We start from the raw sequence: 18388 nt of genomic DNA on the forward strand, positions 1-18388 counted from the left end.
GTCTGTCCCCATAGAAGGACTTATCCAAACCTGGTCGACCTATATATCAAATTAAAGGTCTTTTTACCAGGAACACGAAAATGGTGGTGCAAATTTTGTCCAGAAAACCATAAAGCCAAAAAACCTGGTTTTTGGGGGATTTTTTTCACATTTCCTCACACAAATGAGCTCTGTTCCCTTTTAGGACCCTCCTAGGCCTGGCTTACCATAGAGTAACCTCAGAATTGATGGTCCTATTCCCCTTTTAAGGCCCCTCCAGACTGGGCCAACCATAAAGTTATCAATATCAGATTATCACCCATAGGATAAATGGCCTCCTAGGCCTGGCTTACCATAGAGAAATCTCAGAATATGATGGTCCTATTCCCCTTTTAAGGCCCCTCCAGACTGGGCCAACCATAAAGTTATCAATATCAGATTATCACCCATAGGATAAATGGTCCTTTTCCCCATGTTAGGACCCTCCGTGCCTGGCTTACCATAGAGAAATCTCAGAATATGATGGTCCTATTCCCCTTTTGGGACCCTCTTCTTAGCCCCCCCAGACTGGGCCAACCATAAAGTTATCAGATTATCACCCATAGAATAAGACGGCCCGTTTTCCCTTTTAGGACCCTCCTAGGCTTACACTATTGTTTACATTTTTTGTTTCCAAGTTGTGACAACACGCTTGCTGTTGCAACTTATGTCTGACCAATAGCTAAAGGATGAAATAATTCCCGTATTTTCCTTTAAAAGGGGGAGCCTCAGAAGAGGGAAAATCGTCTCGTATTCCGAAAGGAAAATATACGATTAAAATCACTAATATAAAGGGTCCGTTTTCCCTTTTTAAGACCCTCTCAAATTATGACATTTTCACACAATGTTACGATCCTTTTTTTCCTTTTCTAAAAAAAGGGTTTGAGAGGGTAGGGTTAAGACTTTCCCAAGACAGGGCCGTACATGGCGTAATCTCAGAATATGATGGTCCTATTCCCCTTTTGGGACCCTCTTCTTAGCCCCCCCCAGACTCTTTTCCTTTTCTAAAAAAAAGGGTCTGGGAGGGTAGGGTTAAGACCCTCCCAAGACAGGGCCGTACATGGCGAAATCTCAGAATATGATGGTCCTATTCCCCTTTTGAGACCCTCTTCTTAGCCCCCCCAGACTGGGCCAACCATAAAGTTATCAGATTATCACCCATAGAATAAGACGGCCTTTTTTCCCTTTTAGGACCCTCCTAGGCCTGGCTTACCATAGCCATAGAGTAACCTCAGAATTGATGGTCCTATTCCCCTTTTAAGGCCCCTCCAGACTGGACCAACCATAAAGTTATCAATATCAGATTATCACCCATAGGATAAGACGGCCCTTTTTCCCTTTTAGCCAGCCTAGTTAGCTTAGTTGGTAATGCGTCTGCCTTGTAAGCGTTAGGCCGCGGGTTCGATTCCCGCCCGGGGCGGATTTTATCCTGATGGGATAATGTTCGTTCTCGGAACGGCTGGCTTTCTCCTATCCTGTCTTCCTTCTCTCTTCGATTTCGGGACGATAAGACCATAGCAGTTAAAGTTCCCTCTGTCAAACCTCTTAAAAAAAAAAAAAAAAAAAAAAAAAAAATCAAAGTATTTGTAGATCATCATCTAGCTCAATTTATTATGTGTTCAAGAAACCATTGCTTAATTGTAGCCAATTTCAAACAACATGGTGATAATTTCCTTCTATTCCTGTTTGTTTTCAGAGACCCTACAAGTGTATGTACAAGGGTTGCACCAAGCGCTATACTGACCCTAGCAGCCTAAGGAAGCATGCTAAGAACCACAACCACGACCATCTCACTCCTGCCAAAATGAGAAAGCTCAACTATGCCAAACCTGGCGACATTGTCCCTTCCGTGCGAAACGTCAACAGTAGTGTCCCATTGAACCCAGACTTCACCGTGTTTAGCTGTGGTGAACCCAACCTCCTGATGGAATCCTACGAGTTGCAAACCGTGACTCATGATCACATGCTGGAATACATTCCTTACGACACTATCCATGCCACTGGGAACATATCTCGTAACTTGCAAGACGTGCCTGACCTCGGTCTTGGCTTTGGCTATCAGGAGGGAGAGGCTGCTCAGTTCAGTTTTTGAACACCAGGGCGCGTCTCCAGTCTGATGCCATGTTGCCATGTAGTCACCAAGTTGTGTCGTTTCTCATTGGTTAGCTAGGTGGTGGAGAAGAGTGGTCACGTGGTGTGTTATTAGTTCCTAACGACCTTTCCCACTAGCTAATAATGAGAAGTGACACAATGTAGATTTTTAGTCAATGGGGAGTAGTGTTATTTCAGCCTTTGCAGGATCTTTGGGTTTCCTAGTAACGCGATTTGTTGTTATGAAGTAAGTAAGCAGGAGTAAAGGTCGAAATCATACAAGATGTCGAGATGAATACATTACTTATTCAGTACATATCATGTATGCAATTTCTATTAGGTAATCGATTTTTAGGGAAAGACATTACAAGTTCTTGTAGGCAAATTTTGAAAATCAAGTTAAAATATGAATGTACTTCTGATCTCAGAGTGATCCTAAAAGGGTCATATCTCACAAGTAGGTAATTTTCTGTTGGACAAGGGCTGAATATTATTGTTATTAGGTATTATATTGGGATTTAGAAAATTATATCTACTTAGAATTAATTCTACGAAGATACCTACCTAAGTAAAGTAGGTACGTACATTAGGTAGCGCTCATCAGAGTCAAGTGCCTAATCTACTCATCTCAAATATTTCGGCACCAAATCGAACAGGCACTCAAAGATATGAAGCTCATGATACACGTTCAATTAGGTATTTACATAGGTCATAGCTAGGAATATAACATTGTAATAGTTAGTACAGGGTAAATCCCGTTTATTGTACAAATAAATAAATAAATGTTATAACAGCGGTAGTGACATTGACATTATTAAGGTATGTCTGATCTTTTGTTGTTTTATTCGTACAAAAAGAGAAACAGGTTGTATTTTTATTATCGTACCTAATTTTCTTTTCACCTAGGAGATTTCTCTTTGATTTACTAGATATTTGTAAAAAATTGGGGGGGGGATAATAATAATAATAATAATAATAATAATAATAATAATAATAATAATAATAATAAAGAAAGTAAAAATCTTTGAACCTTTTTAGGACCTTTTTGAAGTTCGTTCATTTTACCCTAAAAAACTAAGCTGTTCAATGTTCATACTTTAGTTGGATAGTTTCCAAATCTATCAATAACCTTATCAGGCCTTCAATGTAAACAAACATTGCCCACTCGATTGTAGATAAGTGGGTACAATAGGTACACTGGTACAATGTTACAAGCTGATAATATTGGGTCAACAGGTAGGTAGGTAGGAGGTGCGTTATTAGTGATTTGATTAGTTGGTGATCGGTGTCCATCTGATAGTTAGGTAAATATTTATAGTGATTTAACGAGTTTATAAATTCGTTACTTTGAGTTTATTAATTCGTAGCTTTGAGTTTATACATAGGTAACTTTGAGTTTAAAAATCATTATTTACGTAGTCTATTCTGTTAAGAACCTAAGTGCATCTATCTGTACATATCAATATCTGTACACTGTCTCTGTACATATCAATTTTACATCAGATATTTTACTGTGATTAGATATAGATATTAATATTAATATATATTTGTGTTTCTAATTGTATTATGTATAAACATTGTTAACATACTATCATGTATTTGGACAATAAAAATAATTGATTGATTGATTGATCTAATCATTCTAATCCGGATAAGCCGTTCTCGAGATCCTGTACGATAATCACAAATCATACTATAAAAATTTAATCAATTTATTATTATAAACATTATAACAATAATAATTAATAATTGTAAAGATTCATTTTTGAAACAAAACGACGTTATATCTAATCGTACACACACGGACTAGTGAAAAACAAATAAAACGGAATAGACGTATTTTTTCTTCCAGAAACCGAGAAAATTTCCCCTCTTGGTCGTAATATGTTGTCACGTTCATGTCTCTCGTGATCTGCTTTATAAGTCAAGGGGTGGCCTTCCAACTGTATTTTTTTTTTTTTTTTTTTAAGATGGGTTTTTCCCTAACCTCAGAATTAATGGTCCTATTCCCCTTTTAAGGCCCCTCCAGACTGGACCAACCATAAAGTTATCAATATCAGATTATCACCCATAGGATAAATGGTCTTGCATGGATTATTTATTACAGTGGAACCAGTCTAAGTGGGAATCCAAGGGACCGACAATTTTTCCCCACTTATCCAGATTTCCCACTTAGACAGGTTCGACTGTATAAGATATTCTTCTTCTTTTACTTTACCATGTTCCCGTTCATACAACGCGACGGTGTCGGTATTTATTATACGATATTAGAATTTAAAAAAAAGAAGGCGGGAGAGGAGATCCTTGCAGGAGAAAGTGAAAGAATCTTGAAAAGCTGCTTCTAGACTTGATTATTCGTTCTGATTATCACGTAAGGATATTTTTTCCCCTTTTAAGATCCTTTTCTTAGCCCCCCCCAGGCAGGGCCGGACAAAGAGTTATCACCTATAGGGCAACAAGACGGTCCCTTTTCCCTTTTAGGATAAAACTTTTACGAGTGTTGCCCTTCGCACTCAACCTTTGATATTTCTTTAGCAAGGGAACTTTCAGGCTGGTATCTGGTATCCTCCCTGTTTAAAGTCCCCCTGATGCCAGACTAATGGCCGATCACTGAGAGTTACACAGTGCCAAGGGTTTTCTTTGACGTGACGTCACCAAATGGGTGATTATACGATTAAAATCACTAACATAAAGGGTCCGTTTTCCCTTTTTAAGACCCTCTCAAATTATGTCATTTTCACAGAATGTTACGATTCTTTTTTTCCTTTTCTAAAAAAGGGTCTGAGAGGTTAGGGTTAAGACCCTCCCAAGACAGGGCCGTACATGGCGTAATCTCAGAATATGATGGTCCTATTCCCCTTTTGGGACCCTCTTCTTAGCCCCCCCCAGACTGGGCCAACCATAAAGTTATCAGATTAACACCCATAGAATAAGACGGCCCTTTTTAGTCCGTCCTTCCTTTATTATTACAATAGTAATAAAAAGGTATAAGGGACGGACTATTGTATTCGCTTCGGTGTCTCATTTGACTTAAACAGACCAGTGTTTCTTAAACTTTGGATTAACTGAAAACGTGAAAACTCTCTGTAGTCCCTGTTTAAAGTCCTTCAGACAGACCTTATCAAAAACCTTATTTATTTTCAACTGGTTCGAATTAACTGATTATAATTTCTCACTATTTAAGTTCTCTTGGAGGGTTTTAGCAGTCATTTCATGTTGTCTATTTATGTTGACAGAGCCCGCGTTTCTGGAGGAAGTAGGCCGGGCAGGTGCCACAGGGCTGGCTACACCAGTGTTTCTTAAACTTTGGATTAACTGAAAACTCTCTGTAGTCCCTGTTTAAAGTCCTTCAGACAGACCTTATCAAAAACCTTATTTATTTTCAACTGGTTCGAACTAACTGTAACTGATTATAATTTCTCACTATTTATGTTCTCTTGGAGGGTTTCAGCAGTCATTTCCTGTTGTCTATTTATGTTATCACTATTTATGTTGACAGAGCCGGCGTTTCTGGAGGAAGTAGGCCGGGCAGGTGCCACAGGGCTGGCTACAATTCTCTGGAACCTGGGTCTGGATGGGACCGACAAGGTTTAAACAGACCAGTGTTTCTTAAACTTTGGATTAACTGAAAACTCTCTGTAGTCCCTGTTTAAAGTCCTTCAGACAGACCCTATCAAAAACCTTATTTATTTTCAACTGGTTCGAATTACTGATTATAATTTCTCACTATCTATGTTCTCTTGGAGGGTTTCAGCAGTCATTTCATGTTGTCTATTTATGTTGACAGAGCCCGCGTTTCTGGAGGAAGTAGGCCGGGCAGGTGCCACAGGGCTGGCTACAATTCTCTGGAACCTGGGTCTGGATGGGACCGACAAGGTTTTGGCCACAGACGTCCTCCAGAAATTGATAAATGCTCCTCAAGGTATGTAGATTCGTAGATGATTGAGGAAGGGTTTCACTAACCTTTTCTTTCGCCCCTGACGCCTAACAGACTGTTAGATTAATAGCCCTGTTAGTTTAAGCATGTACAAATCAAATAGAACTTAATGGGCGGTTTTTCAGTCCTACATGTTGTCTATTTATGTTATCACTATTTATGTTGACAGAGCCCGCGTTTCTGGAGGAAGTAGGCCGGGCAGGTGCCACAGGGCTGGCTACAATTCTCTGGAACCTGGGTCTGGATGGGACCGACAAGGTTTTGGCCACAGACGTCCTCCAGAAATTGATAAATGCTCCTCAAGGTATGTAGATTCGTAGATGATTGAGGAAGGGTTTCACTAACCTTTTCTTTCGCACCTGACGCCTAACAGACTGTTAGCTTAATAGCCCTGTTAGTTTAAGCATGTACAAATCAAATAGAACTTAATGGGCGGTTTTTCAGAAAATTTTGTAATTTTTATTTGACATTTTAAGTATACATATTTTTCATATTGGTTAAATAAATTTCAAATTGAGTTTGCTGGTGGACACATCTCATGATTAATGAGATATATCCACCAGCAAATAGGACATATTTAGAAGTACAACCCTGGGTATATGCCAGACTATAAGACGCCCTTCACGAGTAACATGAACTTGTGGCAAAGGTAAGACCATCAACCCTCGTATCTGGTGTGTTATCCTCTCGGCCACGGGAGATTTCTTAGCTGACAGAATAAATAAGGTATACAATTGTATGAGCTAGCCTAGTTAGCTTGGTTGGTAGGTAGCCTACATGGTGGGCAATCCGTACAACCCTGGGTATATGCCAGACTATAAGACGCCGTTCACGAGTAACATGAACTTGTGGCAAAGGTAAGACCATCAACCCTCGCATCTGGTGTGATATCCTCTCGGCCACGGGAGATTTCTTAGCTGACAGAATAAATAAGGTATACAATTGTATGAGCTAGCCTAGTTAGCTTGGTTGGTAGCGCGTCTGCCTTGTAAGCGCTAGGCCGCGGGTTCGATTCTCGCCCGGGGCGGATTTTATCCTGATCAGTGTATTTTATTTCGCAGGAAACCATTAACCGAAATTTAGAGAGTGGGGGTAAAAATCTTGTAGTCAACTCGTAGTGGGGATAATCAGCTGATTCCAAAGATTGGTAGCACTGGCGCTATCTAGTAGAGAAATATGGGAAGCTCTTGATAAAAAAATCAGCTGTTCGCATTAACTGGGGAAAAAAATGGCGACTCTATCGTAAACCGAAGTCCAGAGCTTGGTTTAGCAAGGCTAGAGGGGAAACCTTAACCAAAAAATTAGTTAACGCCCCTCACGTCATTCCATCTGAGGGGAGGTAGTGACCTTGACTTAACCGCACTCTGGTTAATGGTTCCTTGTAAAATAAAACGCGATAAATATTTACAGTATTCTCGGAAAGACTGGCTTTCTTATATCTTCCTTCTTTCTTCGATTTCGGGACGATAAGACCTTAGCAGTAACAGTTCCTTCTGTCAAACTTCTTCAAAAAGAAAATGAAAAATAGGAAAGACTGGCTTTCTCCTATCCTGTCTTCCTTTTTTCTTCGATTTTGGGACGATAAGACCTTAGCAGTAACAGTTCCTTCTGTCAAACTTCTTCAAAAAGAAAATGAAAAATAAATAAATAACTTTCATTTCATACAACGCGAGAATTTAAAGAACGTCCTTGATTTCAGCTATTATTGTACGTACAAGAGGCCAAGTAGTACCTATCAAAATTTCTTCCTTTTCTTCGCCTTTTCCCATGTTCACATGGGGTCGGCGTTTTTTGTCAGCCTCTCAATCAGCCCTATTTAGAGTGATTGCTTTGGTCCGACATTTGGTTTTGGCTACAAATTTTACGAGTGGATGCCCTTCGCACTCAACCTTCGCTATTGATATAGCATTAGGAAATTTGGACTAGTCTAATCCCCGTTTATAGTCCCCTAGCTAGACGTTCAACAAAAGCAACTCGAGATTTTATATTAAAGAATGTCCTGGATTTGAGCTATTATTGTACGTACCTATAAGAGCCCAAGTAGTATCAAATGACCAAATATAGCCACCTTACTTACGCTCCTAACCCCGAACACTGTCATGATAATGGAGGAGTTGCAAGTGGGTAAAAATTATAAATAAATGGTCGATTCCTATGTAAAAAGTTGGGAAAAATCCAAATCTGAGGTCCGTATCTGGTGTGTTATCCTCTCGGCCACGGGAGATTTCTTAGCTGACAGAATAAATAAGGTATACAATAGCCCAGTTAGCTTGGTTGGTAGCGCGTCTGCCTTGTAAGCTTTAAAGAATGTCCTGGTTTTGAGCTATTATTGTACGTACCTCCAAGAGCCCAAGTAGTATCAAATGACCAAATATAGCCACCTTACTTACGCTCCTACCCCGGACACTGTCACAATAATTGTCAAAGTCTACAGATGAAAAAAAAATCGATGTTTATGGGAGATGCACCAAATGTGGCCACCCCTACTTACGCTTCTATCCTGTCCAGACACTGTCTCCTCTCGTTAATGGAGGAGTTGCAAGTGGGTAAAAATTATAAATAAATGGTCGATTCCTATGTAAAAAGTTGGGAAAAATCCAAATCTGAGGTCAAAACCCCGAAAAAACAACTGTAAAAGGTCGAAAATTCAATTTTTATAATGAAAAAGTTCAAAGATTTGTGACGTCAGACTTAACGCAGCACGCTGTTCTCGGAAAGACTGGCTTTCTCCTATCCTGTCTTCCTTCTTTCTTCGATTTCGGGACGATAAGACCTTAACAGTAACAGTTCCTTCTGTCAAACTTCTTCAAAAAGAAAATTGAAAAATAAATAAATAACTTTCGTTTCATTCGGTATTTCGCTCCAGAATTCAAAACACCTACGTCGCTCTCTACCTGACCCTGTATCAAAGTCTACAGATGAAAAAAATAAAATCAATGTTTATGGGAGATGCACCAAATGTGGCCAGCCCTACTTACGCTTCTATCCTGTCCAGACACTGTCTCCTCTCGTCTTCCAGCTGTTGTACTTGTCGCCTCACTTCATCGAATGTGTGTCCGTATGTCTCTCTCAGTTCTCGCAGCTCGCCTTCCACGGTGGCCGACTTTTGGGTCAGTTCCCCTACCTGGGGGATCGAGAACATACAAAACAGAATAGAATGGGTATGTTGTGGTACTGGCCGTACTGGACTTAGAGTTGGCACGTAATTTTTCTGGGCGTTTGCTCGATGTTATGTCCAAAAAGTAAAACATGAAATGAAAATCTCTCTTTTTGAGTAATTCAAGACCAAATAAAAGTAGGGTAAGTGTACCATTTATTCGCCCACCTAAAAAACGTACCATTTATTGGCCCACCTGTACCATACGCCACATAAGTCTGCTTTAATTTATCTTAACGTGACGTGTTTTTTGGGGGGGGATATGAGGGATATTTCAATTTTATGGTATTTTTGTGGGGATATCAAAAAATGAACTTGTGAAAAATATCTTGGCGTCAATTTTTTCAACGTGGTGTGTTTTTTGGGGGGATATCATGTTTTTTTTTTAAATTCTAACGACGAGTGTGTGAAAATGAACTTACCTTCTGTTCAGCAGAGTCAAACAGGTTTTTGCAGCCATTACAATTCTCTATGTCCTCTTCATGCTGCCATCGTACCTGGGAATAACAAACATGGAAAAGTTTAGCGTTAAAAACACAGGAAGCGAAAAAAAGGTAAATAATTGAATGTATAGCCTTAACACAACATGTTCAATACAAAATGAGGGCTACAATTATATCAAGCAATACACTTACAATGCGTTAACGAATTTTACTAAGTACCTTCCTTCTCATGCTGCCATCGTACCTGGGAATGACAAACATGGAAAAGTTTAGCGTTAAAAACACACGAAGCGAAAAAAAAAAGAAAGAAAAATAATTGAATGTATAGCCTTAACACAACATGTTCAATACAAAACGAGGGCTACAATTATATCAAGCAATACACTTACAATGCGTTAACGAATTTTACTAAGTACCTTCCTTGAAAAAATTATCGTTTAATTTCAACTGTTGGTCGGTCAGGTTTTGTTAATGTGGTCGGAAAAAAATAACAAGAGTAAAGGTGGTATTCCGATCATAGCGAACCACTTCCTACTGCTTTGTATGTTTTCTTATGAAGTACTTACCGAAGCAAAGTTCCGGGTCGCGCGACCCAGTGACTCGGAGAGCAGTATGGTCGTGTGTACTTCATGGGTTTTCAGATTGTTTTAAAATGTTTTCTTTGGAAACTTTATTATTTAAAATGTTTTCTTTGGAAACTTTATTATTTAAAATGTTTTCTTTGGAAACTTTATTACCTCGTTGGAAGCGTTGGTACTCTCCAGGGTTTGCTGCAAGGACTGGCTGAGGAGGACAAAGTCCTTCTGGTTCTTCTCCTGATTCTCAAGCTGAAGGCGGGAGAGGAGATCCTTGCAGGAGAAAGTGAAAGAATCTTGAAAAGCTGCTTCTAGACTTGATTATTCGTTCTCTAGATATAGGAACAACAAGCTAGTTTTGATGACGGTAAGGTTTCTTGACATTTTAAAAATAAAACTTTTACGAGTGTTGCCCTTCGCACTCAACCTTTGATATTTCTTTAGCAAGGGAACTTTCAGGCTGGTGTCTGGTATCCTCCAGCAGTATGGTCGGGTGTACTTCATGGGTTTTCATATTGTTTTAAAATGTTTTCTTTGGAAACTTAAATATTACGTTTACCTCATTGGAAGCGTTGGTACTCTCCAGGGTTTGCTGCAAGGACTGGCTGAGGAGGACAAAGTCCTTCTGGTTCTTCTCCTGATTCTCAAGCTCCTTCTGGAGGGAGGATATCTTTTGATTCTTCTGCCGTAGGTTGGACTGGAGGAGTTTCTTCTCGTCCCGACACCTGTCCAGTTCACTCCTGGAGAAATCAAATAAACAAAATTTTGTAATTTTTATTTGACATTTTAAGTATACATATTTTTCATATTGGTTAAATAAATTTCAAATTGAGTTTGCTGGTGGACACATCTCATGATTAATGAGATATATCCACCAGCAAATAGGACATATTTTGAATTTCAATTTATAGCCAAATGTGATCAGGAGGCAGGTCCACACTAAACCAACAACCAATTTGTAATTTATTTATTATAAGGACATACAACACAGACAATTCACATCATACAATGACACCACCCTTTTTCTACTTCACCTTTCCCCATGTCCAGACGGGGTCGGAATTCTTTTTTTTTTTAATTTAATTGTCGACACTTTATTGATAATAAGATTTTACAATAAGCAATTACAGACAATGATACCTATATAAAATACCTATTCTTCGTCAGCCTCTCAATCAACCCTGCTTTGGGCTGACATTTGGTTTTGACCTTATCAGTTACAGTTTCCCAGAATTCATTGTATAATATTATTCCATACAAAAGTCAGTGCTTAAACTACAGAAATTTACTATCTAAATCAGTGCCTCTCACAGTTGTTGCCACCGCGGTACACTTTTCAACACTCATATCTTTCCGCTACGCTCTATATTAAATCGATCTATATCGTCGTCATTTGGAAATTCATTTCGGCATGCACAACACTATGCAAACTTACTTGAAGGACGCCAGCTGGGCCTGCACGGTGCTCATCTGTTCCCCCGCGGTCTCCAACACCACCACGCGTTCCTCCGCGTCTTCCTTGCCGACGCGGGCGCCAAATTTTATAATTTGTAATTTATTTATTTTAAGGACATAGAACACACAGAAATTTACTATCTAAATCAGTGCCTCTCACAGTTGTTGCCACCGCGGTACACTTTTCAACACTCACATCTTTCCGCTACACTCTAAATCGATCTATATCGTGGTCATTTGGAAATTCATTTCAGCATGCATAACACTGTGCAAACTTACTTGAAGGACGCGAGCTGGGCCTGCACGGTGCTCATCTGTTCCCCCGCGGTCTCCAACACCACCACGCGTTCCTCCGCGTCTTCCTTGCCGACGCGGGCGCGTATCAGATCCTGACGCATGCGCAGAATGATTTCGTGCAGGTCGGGGATGCTGGACGGGAGGTTGATGAATTCGTCTTGAAGTTCCGCCGAGGTTTTGGACGTTTTGCCCACCAGGGCGTCGTTTTTGGCTTGCACCCTGAAATCAACAATAAAGTTAGTGTATTTTATTTTACAGGAAACCATTAACCGAAATTTAGAGAGTGGGGGTAAAAATCTTGTAGTCAACTCGTAGTGGGGATAATCAGCTGATTCCAAAGATTTAGTGTATTTTATTTTACAGGAAACCATTAACCGAAATTTAGAGAGTGGGGGGTAAAAATCTTGTAGTCAACTCGTAGTGGGGATAATCAGCTGATTCCAAAGATTGGTAGCACTGGCACTATCCAGTAGAGAAATATGGGAAGCTCTTGATAAAAAATCAGCTGTTCGCATTAACAGGGGAAAAAAATGGCGACTCTATCGTAAACCGAAGTACAGAGCTTGGTTTAGCAAAGGCAAGAGGGGAAACGTTAACCAAAAAATTAGTTAACGCCCCTCACGTCATAAACAAACTTCCATCTGAGGGGAGGTAGTGACCTTGACTTAACCGCACTCTGGTTAATGGTTCCTTGTAAAATAAAACGCGATAAATATTTACAGTGACGTTCAATAAAAGCAACGCGAGATTTTAAAGAATGTCCTTGATTTCAGCTATTATTGTACGTACAAGAGCCCAAGTAGTATGAAATGACCAAATATAGCCACCTTACTTACGCTCCTAACCCCGAACACTGTCATAATAATTGTCAAAGTCTACAGATAAAAAAAAATCGATGTTTATGGGAGATGCACCAAATGTGGCCACCCCTACTTACGCTTCTATCCTGTCCAGACACTGTCTCCTCTCGTCTTCCAGCTGTTGTACTTGTCGCCTCACTTCATCGAATGTGTGTCCGTATGTCTCTCTCAGTTCTCGCAGCTCGCCTTCCACGGTGGCCGACTTTTGGGTCAGTTCCCCTACCTGGGGGATCGAGAACATACAAAAAGAGAATGAGAATGGAATATGTATGTTGTGATTCTGGACTTGGAGTTGGCACGTAATTTTTCTGGACGTTTGCTCGATGTTATGTCCAAAAAGTAAAACATGAAATGAAAATCTCTCTTCTTGTGAGTAATTCAAGACCAAATAAAAGTAGGGTAAGTGTACCATTTATTGGCCCACCTGTACCATACGCCACATAAGTCTGAACTGGACGAAATTTTTCAAGATCCAATTTCATAGTACCTACTGGCCGTACTGGACTTAGAGTTGGCACGTAATTTTTCTGGACGTTTGCTCGATGTTATGTCCAAAAAGTAAAACATGAAATGAAAATCTCTCTTCTTGTGAGTAATTCAAGACCAAATAAAAGTATTCCTCTTGAAAAACAGCTTTCACTCACCTCTTAAACAGCTTTCACGCACCTCTTAATAGAATGGTCAGGAATGCCAATAACGGCGATTTTAATTTTAATTAAATTTACTCTTTATTACTACTCTTTATTAGGTACTTTTTACTTTCCTTTAATATTTCATTTTCTACTGTATTTGATTGTTGTTTGTGTTTGTTTAGTTTTAGTGTATTTTTTTCTATTGTAACTATTATATAAAGGGTTAGTCCCGTAAATAAATAAATAAATAAAATAAAATAAAAATAATCGACCTATGATTTTTTTGAAGTTCATACTAATTCTAATTCACTGAACTACCCTGTAGAATATGAAAACTTTTTCGATATCTTCTTTATAAGTCTCATTCGAAGGGTCACAGTGGGTTTCCATAATTTCTTAACAGAAACCCTGAGGTCCAGTTGGATGGAGAAGAGAGGTTGAGAAAGGCAGAAACACAATGCTATCCCGTCACGTGAGGACGGGATAATAGTGTGCTTCTACTCTGTTTTTTACTTTCCTTATCCTATAGGAAGGAAAGTAATGTAATCGGGTCAAAATTTCGATGATCAGTTTTTAGTGCCAAAACACGTTTTGAGGTCCCTAGAGCCTAAATCCAAAGTTTCAGCCATTGGTGTGTGTGTGTGTGTCTGTCTGTGTGTCTGTCTGTAAACAAAATATCTCGAGAACGGTAAAAGCTAGAGACTTGAAATAGGATAAGGAAAGTCGTGTGATGTTCACACCAGATTTTTCATTCACCTCACCTGTATTTTGTGTTGCTCTTTCTTCTCATTCCACTTCTCTTCCATTTCCTTTCTGAACTGAGATTCCCGATGGAATTCCTCCTTCACCTTCTCCAGAGAGTGTGGTATTTATGTTTAACGTAATGAAAAATTCATCATAAATAAATAAATAAATGCCATTTCTTTGTATTATCATATTACAACTTTGGTGCTTACTGCAGCATTGTAGGATTTTCCACATATCTCAATAATCCAGCGCTCAATGATTACCTATCGTGGCACCGGTCACTTAGCACATTTATATTACATTGCATAGCCACTCATTTTCTTCACGAGGCTGAGTGGGCCCCACATCAGTCAGTCACGAAAACAATTTTTGCCATGACAAATTTTTTGACCCCGCCGGGAATCGAACCCGGGTCTCCCGCGTGCAAGGCGAGTGCAGTGACCACTACACCATGAGAGCTGCGCAGAAAAAATACGCAGAAACGTATGGGCATAAACACATCAATGTGTTGCATGCGAGGGAGCTTTGCTCGGGACAATGGGCCTTAAGTCCGAAAAATTTCCAAGTCTGAAAAGTCGAAAAATGTCAAAGTCCGACAAAGCTTTTTGTAGTTCCGGAAATCTATCAGAAAGTCGTGTAATGTTCACACCAGATTTTTACTTTACCTGTTTCTCTAGGTCCCGGATTCTATCCTGAGCTTCCTTGAGTGATTGTCTGAGCTGAGGACATTGGTCGCAAGACCTGGATGACTCGATGGTATGAAGTGACTGATGAGACGGGGAGAGATCTGACAACAAAATAATAAATGGCACCGGTCGCTTAGCACATTTATATTACATTGCATAGCCACTCATTTTCCTCACGAGGCTGAGTGGGCCCCACATCAGTCAGTCACGGAAACAATTTTTTGCATGACAAATTTTTTGACCCCGCCGGGAATCGAACCCGGGTCTCCCGCGTGCAAGGCGAGTGCAGTGACCACTACACCATGAGAGCTGACTATAAATCTTACCTCGCTCAGGTCTAGATCACAACTGTCAAACACACAGTCCTGTATGGAATGCGGTAGATGGGGCGTCAGTTTCTTGTACTTCCTTAGTTCTTCGTCAGTGGTCCGGAGCATCTGTTTGAGGAGTTTGATTTCGTCTTCCAGGGGCACCACCAGGGAGCGTAACACTTCAGCATCTTACCTCGCTCAGGTCTAGATCGCAACTGTCGAACACACAGTCCTGTATGGAATGCGGCAGATGGGGCGTTAGTTTCTTGTACTTCCTTAGCTCTTCGTCAGTGGTCCGGAGCATCTGTTTGAGGAGTTTGATTTCGTCTTCCAGGGGCACCACCAGGGAGCGTAACACTTCAGCATCTTCCTCCGCCTGATGAGGAGAGAAACAGAAAACAATTGGAATTTAGAATTTTATTTAGAATTTAGATTATTTGGAAAACAACAATGAAATATAATACAATCTAGACGGAAGCAAGAAGCATTTTAATGAAATAAATCATACAGAAGAAAATCGTTCCTGAAAAGTACCAAGCTAAACTCGACTGGCAATTGTATACTTTGAATTAAAAATAAAATTGTCATGAAAATAATCTCATTATCTCATTTCACAGGTATATCTCATTAAATCATGAGATATCTCCACCAGAAAACTCAATTTGAAATTTATTTAACCCATATGAAAAATATGTATACTTAAAATGTCAAATAAAAATTACAACTTACAAAAAATTACAAAACAAATAAATAAACAGGGTCCGGTAGGTCAATACGTACGAGCGTTTTTACCTTCCGCCTTTCTTCCTCCAGCGAGTCGCCGCTCGGCAGCACGGACCCGGTCGCCACACTGGTCACTCCGGTCGCTACATTCGTACTCAGTTTGCGCAGGGTGTTGAACATTGCGCTCGGCGCAGTCAGGAGCGGCTCGTATTGCGCTTGGTTGAGCGCGGCGCGCAGCTGCGTCAGTTCGGTGGCGAGTTTCTCGTTGGTTTTGCGCAGGGTCTCCACCTCGTAGGAAGAGGGGGGAGGGGGGAGAGGGGAGGAATGGACGGGCGGCGGCGCGGTGTCTTGGCCGTTGAAATGTTCTAGGGGGAGGGGGGACAAGAGAGATTCGTATAAGCTTAACCCATCCTTTGGGGCATTTGTCTCTACATCTAATAAGACTCAGGGTGTGTTTATGTACCGGGTTGAGATGAGCTCGGACGAGGTGAGATAGCTGTCCCGGCGGCAATTTTTAAAATTTATTTTATATTTATTTTTGTTTGCTTTGTAATTCCGCTTGTTTGTAATATCTAATATAAATGAAAAGTATAATATAAACGTGCAAACTATAGATAAAAAGTAAAAAATGAATTCAGATTGTCCAAGTTGCGGGGAAAAAAATCAAAATTTCGAATTTCCCGCCAACTTTACACGCTCATGAAGGCTTAATGGCCTATCACAGCCCGGTACATAAACACACCCTCAGAGTGGGCTTTTATGGCGGGGAAGGGATAAGAAGAAATGATTTAGAAAAAAAAATAATAATAAAAAATAAATAACGTCAAATCTCCATCTCAAATTATTTTTTGCGGTAAAGCAGAGAGCTTCTTCACAACTTTAGTGGGTATCACAGCATTACTAAGAGGCCCCTTTGCAAAATAATAATTCCCTATCCCAAAATGATAATAACAATAACTATTACATAGTTCTCTTTAAACTCCAGTAAGTACCAAATGTCATCAAAATCGGACCTCGCAATCGCGAGTTGTAGGGTTAAAAAACATTCAAACCAAATGCAAAAATGTCCAGTTAAAACGGACATTCAAACCAAATGCAAAAATGTCCAGTTAAAACGGACATTCAAACCAAATGCAAAAATGTCCAGTTAAAACGGACATTCAAACCAAATGCAAAAATGTCCAGTTAAAACGGACATTCAAACCAAATGCAAAAATGTCCAGTTAAAACGGACATTCAAACCAAATGCAAAAATGTCCAGTTAAAACGGACATTCAAACCAAATGCAAAAATGTCCAGTTAAAACGGACATTCAAACCAAATGCAAAAATGTCCAGTTAAATCGGCCTCACTATCTTTTGGTTAATAGTAATATACATACTTACCGGCTACGAGTCTCTGTAAGCTGGATATTTCCTCTTCGTAGCGTCGCTTGGTCTCCTCCAGACGTGACTGTAAGCTCAACTCAGCCACTGTGATTTGTGATCGCGCCTCATCCAGATCAGACTGAAGAGTCTTCACCTCACCGGTCAACTTTCTCAGCTCCTCTGAAAAAAATATTAAAAAAAGGTTTGATAAAAGATAGAGAGAGGGAAAAAAAGATTTTTTTTAAGGTTTGATAGAGGGAACTATAACCACTAAGGTCTTATTGTTACCAAAGCGAAGAGAGAAGAAACTACGGGTTTTCACTCTACTTACTAAATATCGAGAAACACATTCACTTATCTAATTTGAAATAAATATTTAATTTAATATAATAAGCTTCCATTTATTGAATATTTGATTCACAACACATTTCATTAAATAAATTAGTTGTTAAATGGTATTGAAAATTCTTCTTCGACAGAAAATCAGTACCACACATATTTCACCAAAACTTTGCTCTCAATTTACATGATCTCATTGGATCAGCGATTCCGTAAAGATAGCTCTTAATTCGGGGTAAAAAAAAAAAAAAAAAAAAAAAAAAAAAAAAAAAAAAACTCTACCTGACCCTGTATCAGAACCTCATCTACTTTCCTGCGCAAGACAAACTTCTGCGCAAACATTTCGCGCCCCTGGGCGCCGCGCAGTGGCCCTACATAGGCGATATTTTGCGCCAGCGACAAGCGCTCACTCTGGTGGACACGAGTCACGTTCTGACGGACAGCATTGCGCATGCGCCCAATGTAATGGACGTGGGAGGTCTCCATATTAAACCTGCGCAGCCCTTGCCCAAGGTAACACGAAGTTTATACGCTTTTCCCAGAATGAAATTCCATGACGTTTCCAGAAAATTTAGATGAGTTTTCCAGAAAATTAGGGGGCGCAGGTACTTAAAAAATCAGTAAGAATACCCCTTCATTTAAATGAAATATGCAATATGCAGAACGTCAAGGAATATGAGCGGGAATGGGAATGGGCCGCAGGCCGTTTTTCTTGATATATTTAATTTGAACATTTTTAATTTTTGACTG

At 39.8% G+C, this 18388-nt stretch overlaps 2 protein-coding genes and 1 long non-coding RNA gene across 3 annotated transcripts; 2 read left to right on the forward strand and 1 right to left on the reverse strand.

Annotated features, from left to right (window-relative positions):
- Window positions 1-2709: 2709 nt before the first annotated feature.
- LOC113471993 lies at window positions 2710-6171 on the forward strand. The gene is made up of 3 exons (XR_003394483.1): window positions 2710-2928; window positions 5609-5697; window positions 5986-6171. It is a non-coding gene; the product is annotated as an uncharacterized LOC113471993 (long non-coding RNA).
- Window positions 6172-6802: 631 nt separating this feature from the next.
- On the forward strand, window positions 6803-9307 carry LOC113471991. The gene is made up of 2 exons (XM_026831523.1): window positions 6803-6903; window positions 8913-9307. Exons 1-2 carry the CDS (start codon window positions 6824-6826, stop codon window positions 9250-9252), a joined length of 420 nt encoding a protein of 139 aa, XP_026687324.1. The 5' UTR covers window positions 6803-6823; the 3' UTR covers window positions 9253-9307.
- Window positions 9308-9498: 191 nt separating this feature from the next.
- LOC103520383 (rab GTPase-binding effector protein 1) lies at window positions 9499-18124 on the reverse strand. The gene is made up of 11 exons (XM_026831524.1): window positions 17921-18124; window positions 17318-17477; window positions 15990-16297; window positions 15396-15585; window positions 14873-14999; window positions 14227-14326; window positions 12911-13056; window positions 11956-12192; window positions 10859-10961; window positions 10384-10461; window positions 9499-9700 (listed from the first exon to the last, which is right to left on the reverse strand). The coding sequence occupies exons 1-11, from the start codon at window positions 18122-18124 to the stop codon at window positions 9596-9598; spliced, it is 1758 nt and encodes a 585-aa protein (XP_026687325.1). The 3' UTR covers window positions 9499-9595.
- Window positions 18125-18388: the final 264 nt, after the last annotated feature.

Source organism: Diaphorina citri, unplaced genomic scaffold (genome assembly GCF_000475195.1).
Source record: "Diaphorina citri unplaced genomic scaffold, Diaci psyllid genome assembly version 1.1 scaffold3554, whole genome shotgun sequence".
Taxonomy (NCBI): Eukaryota; Metazoa; Arthropoda; class Insecta; order Hemiptera; family Psyllidae; genus Diaphorina; species Diaphorina citri.

What these genes read in the sequence shown, in the direction of transcription:
- LOC113471991 (XM_026831523.1), top strand. Translation starts at nt 6,824, where the DNA reads ATGGTGGGCAATCCGTACAACCCTGGGTATATGCCAGACTATAAGACG. An exon ending in AACATGAACTTGTGGCAAAG is followed by an intron (nt 6,904 to 8,912) that starts GTAAGACCATCA and finishes ATTTCGCTCCAG; the next exon opens with AATTCAAAACACCTACGTCG.
- LOC103520383 (XM_026831524.1), bottom strand. Translation starts at nt 18,124, where the DNA reads ATGGAGACCTCCCACGTCCATTACATTGGGCGCATGCGCAATGCTGTC. An exon ending in AGGTTCTGATACAGGGTCAG is followed by an intron (nt 17,478 to 17,920) that starts GTAGAGTTTTTT and finishes TTTTTTTCAGAG; the next exon opens with GAGCTGAGAAAGTTGACCGG. An exon ending in GCCCAGCTCGCGTCCTTCAA is followed by an intron (nt 10,962 to 11,955) that starts GTAAGTTTGCAC and finishes TGATTTCTCCAG; the next exon opens with GAGTGAACTGGACAGGTGTC.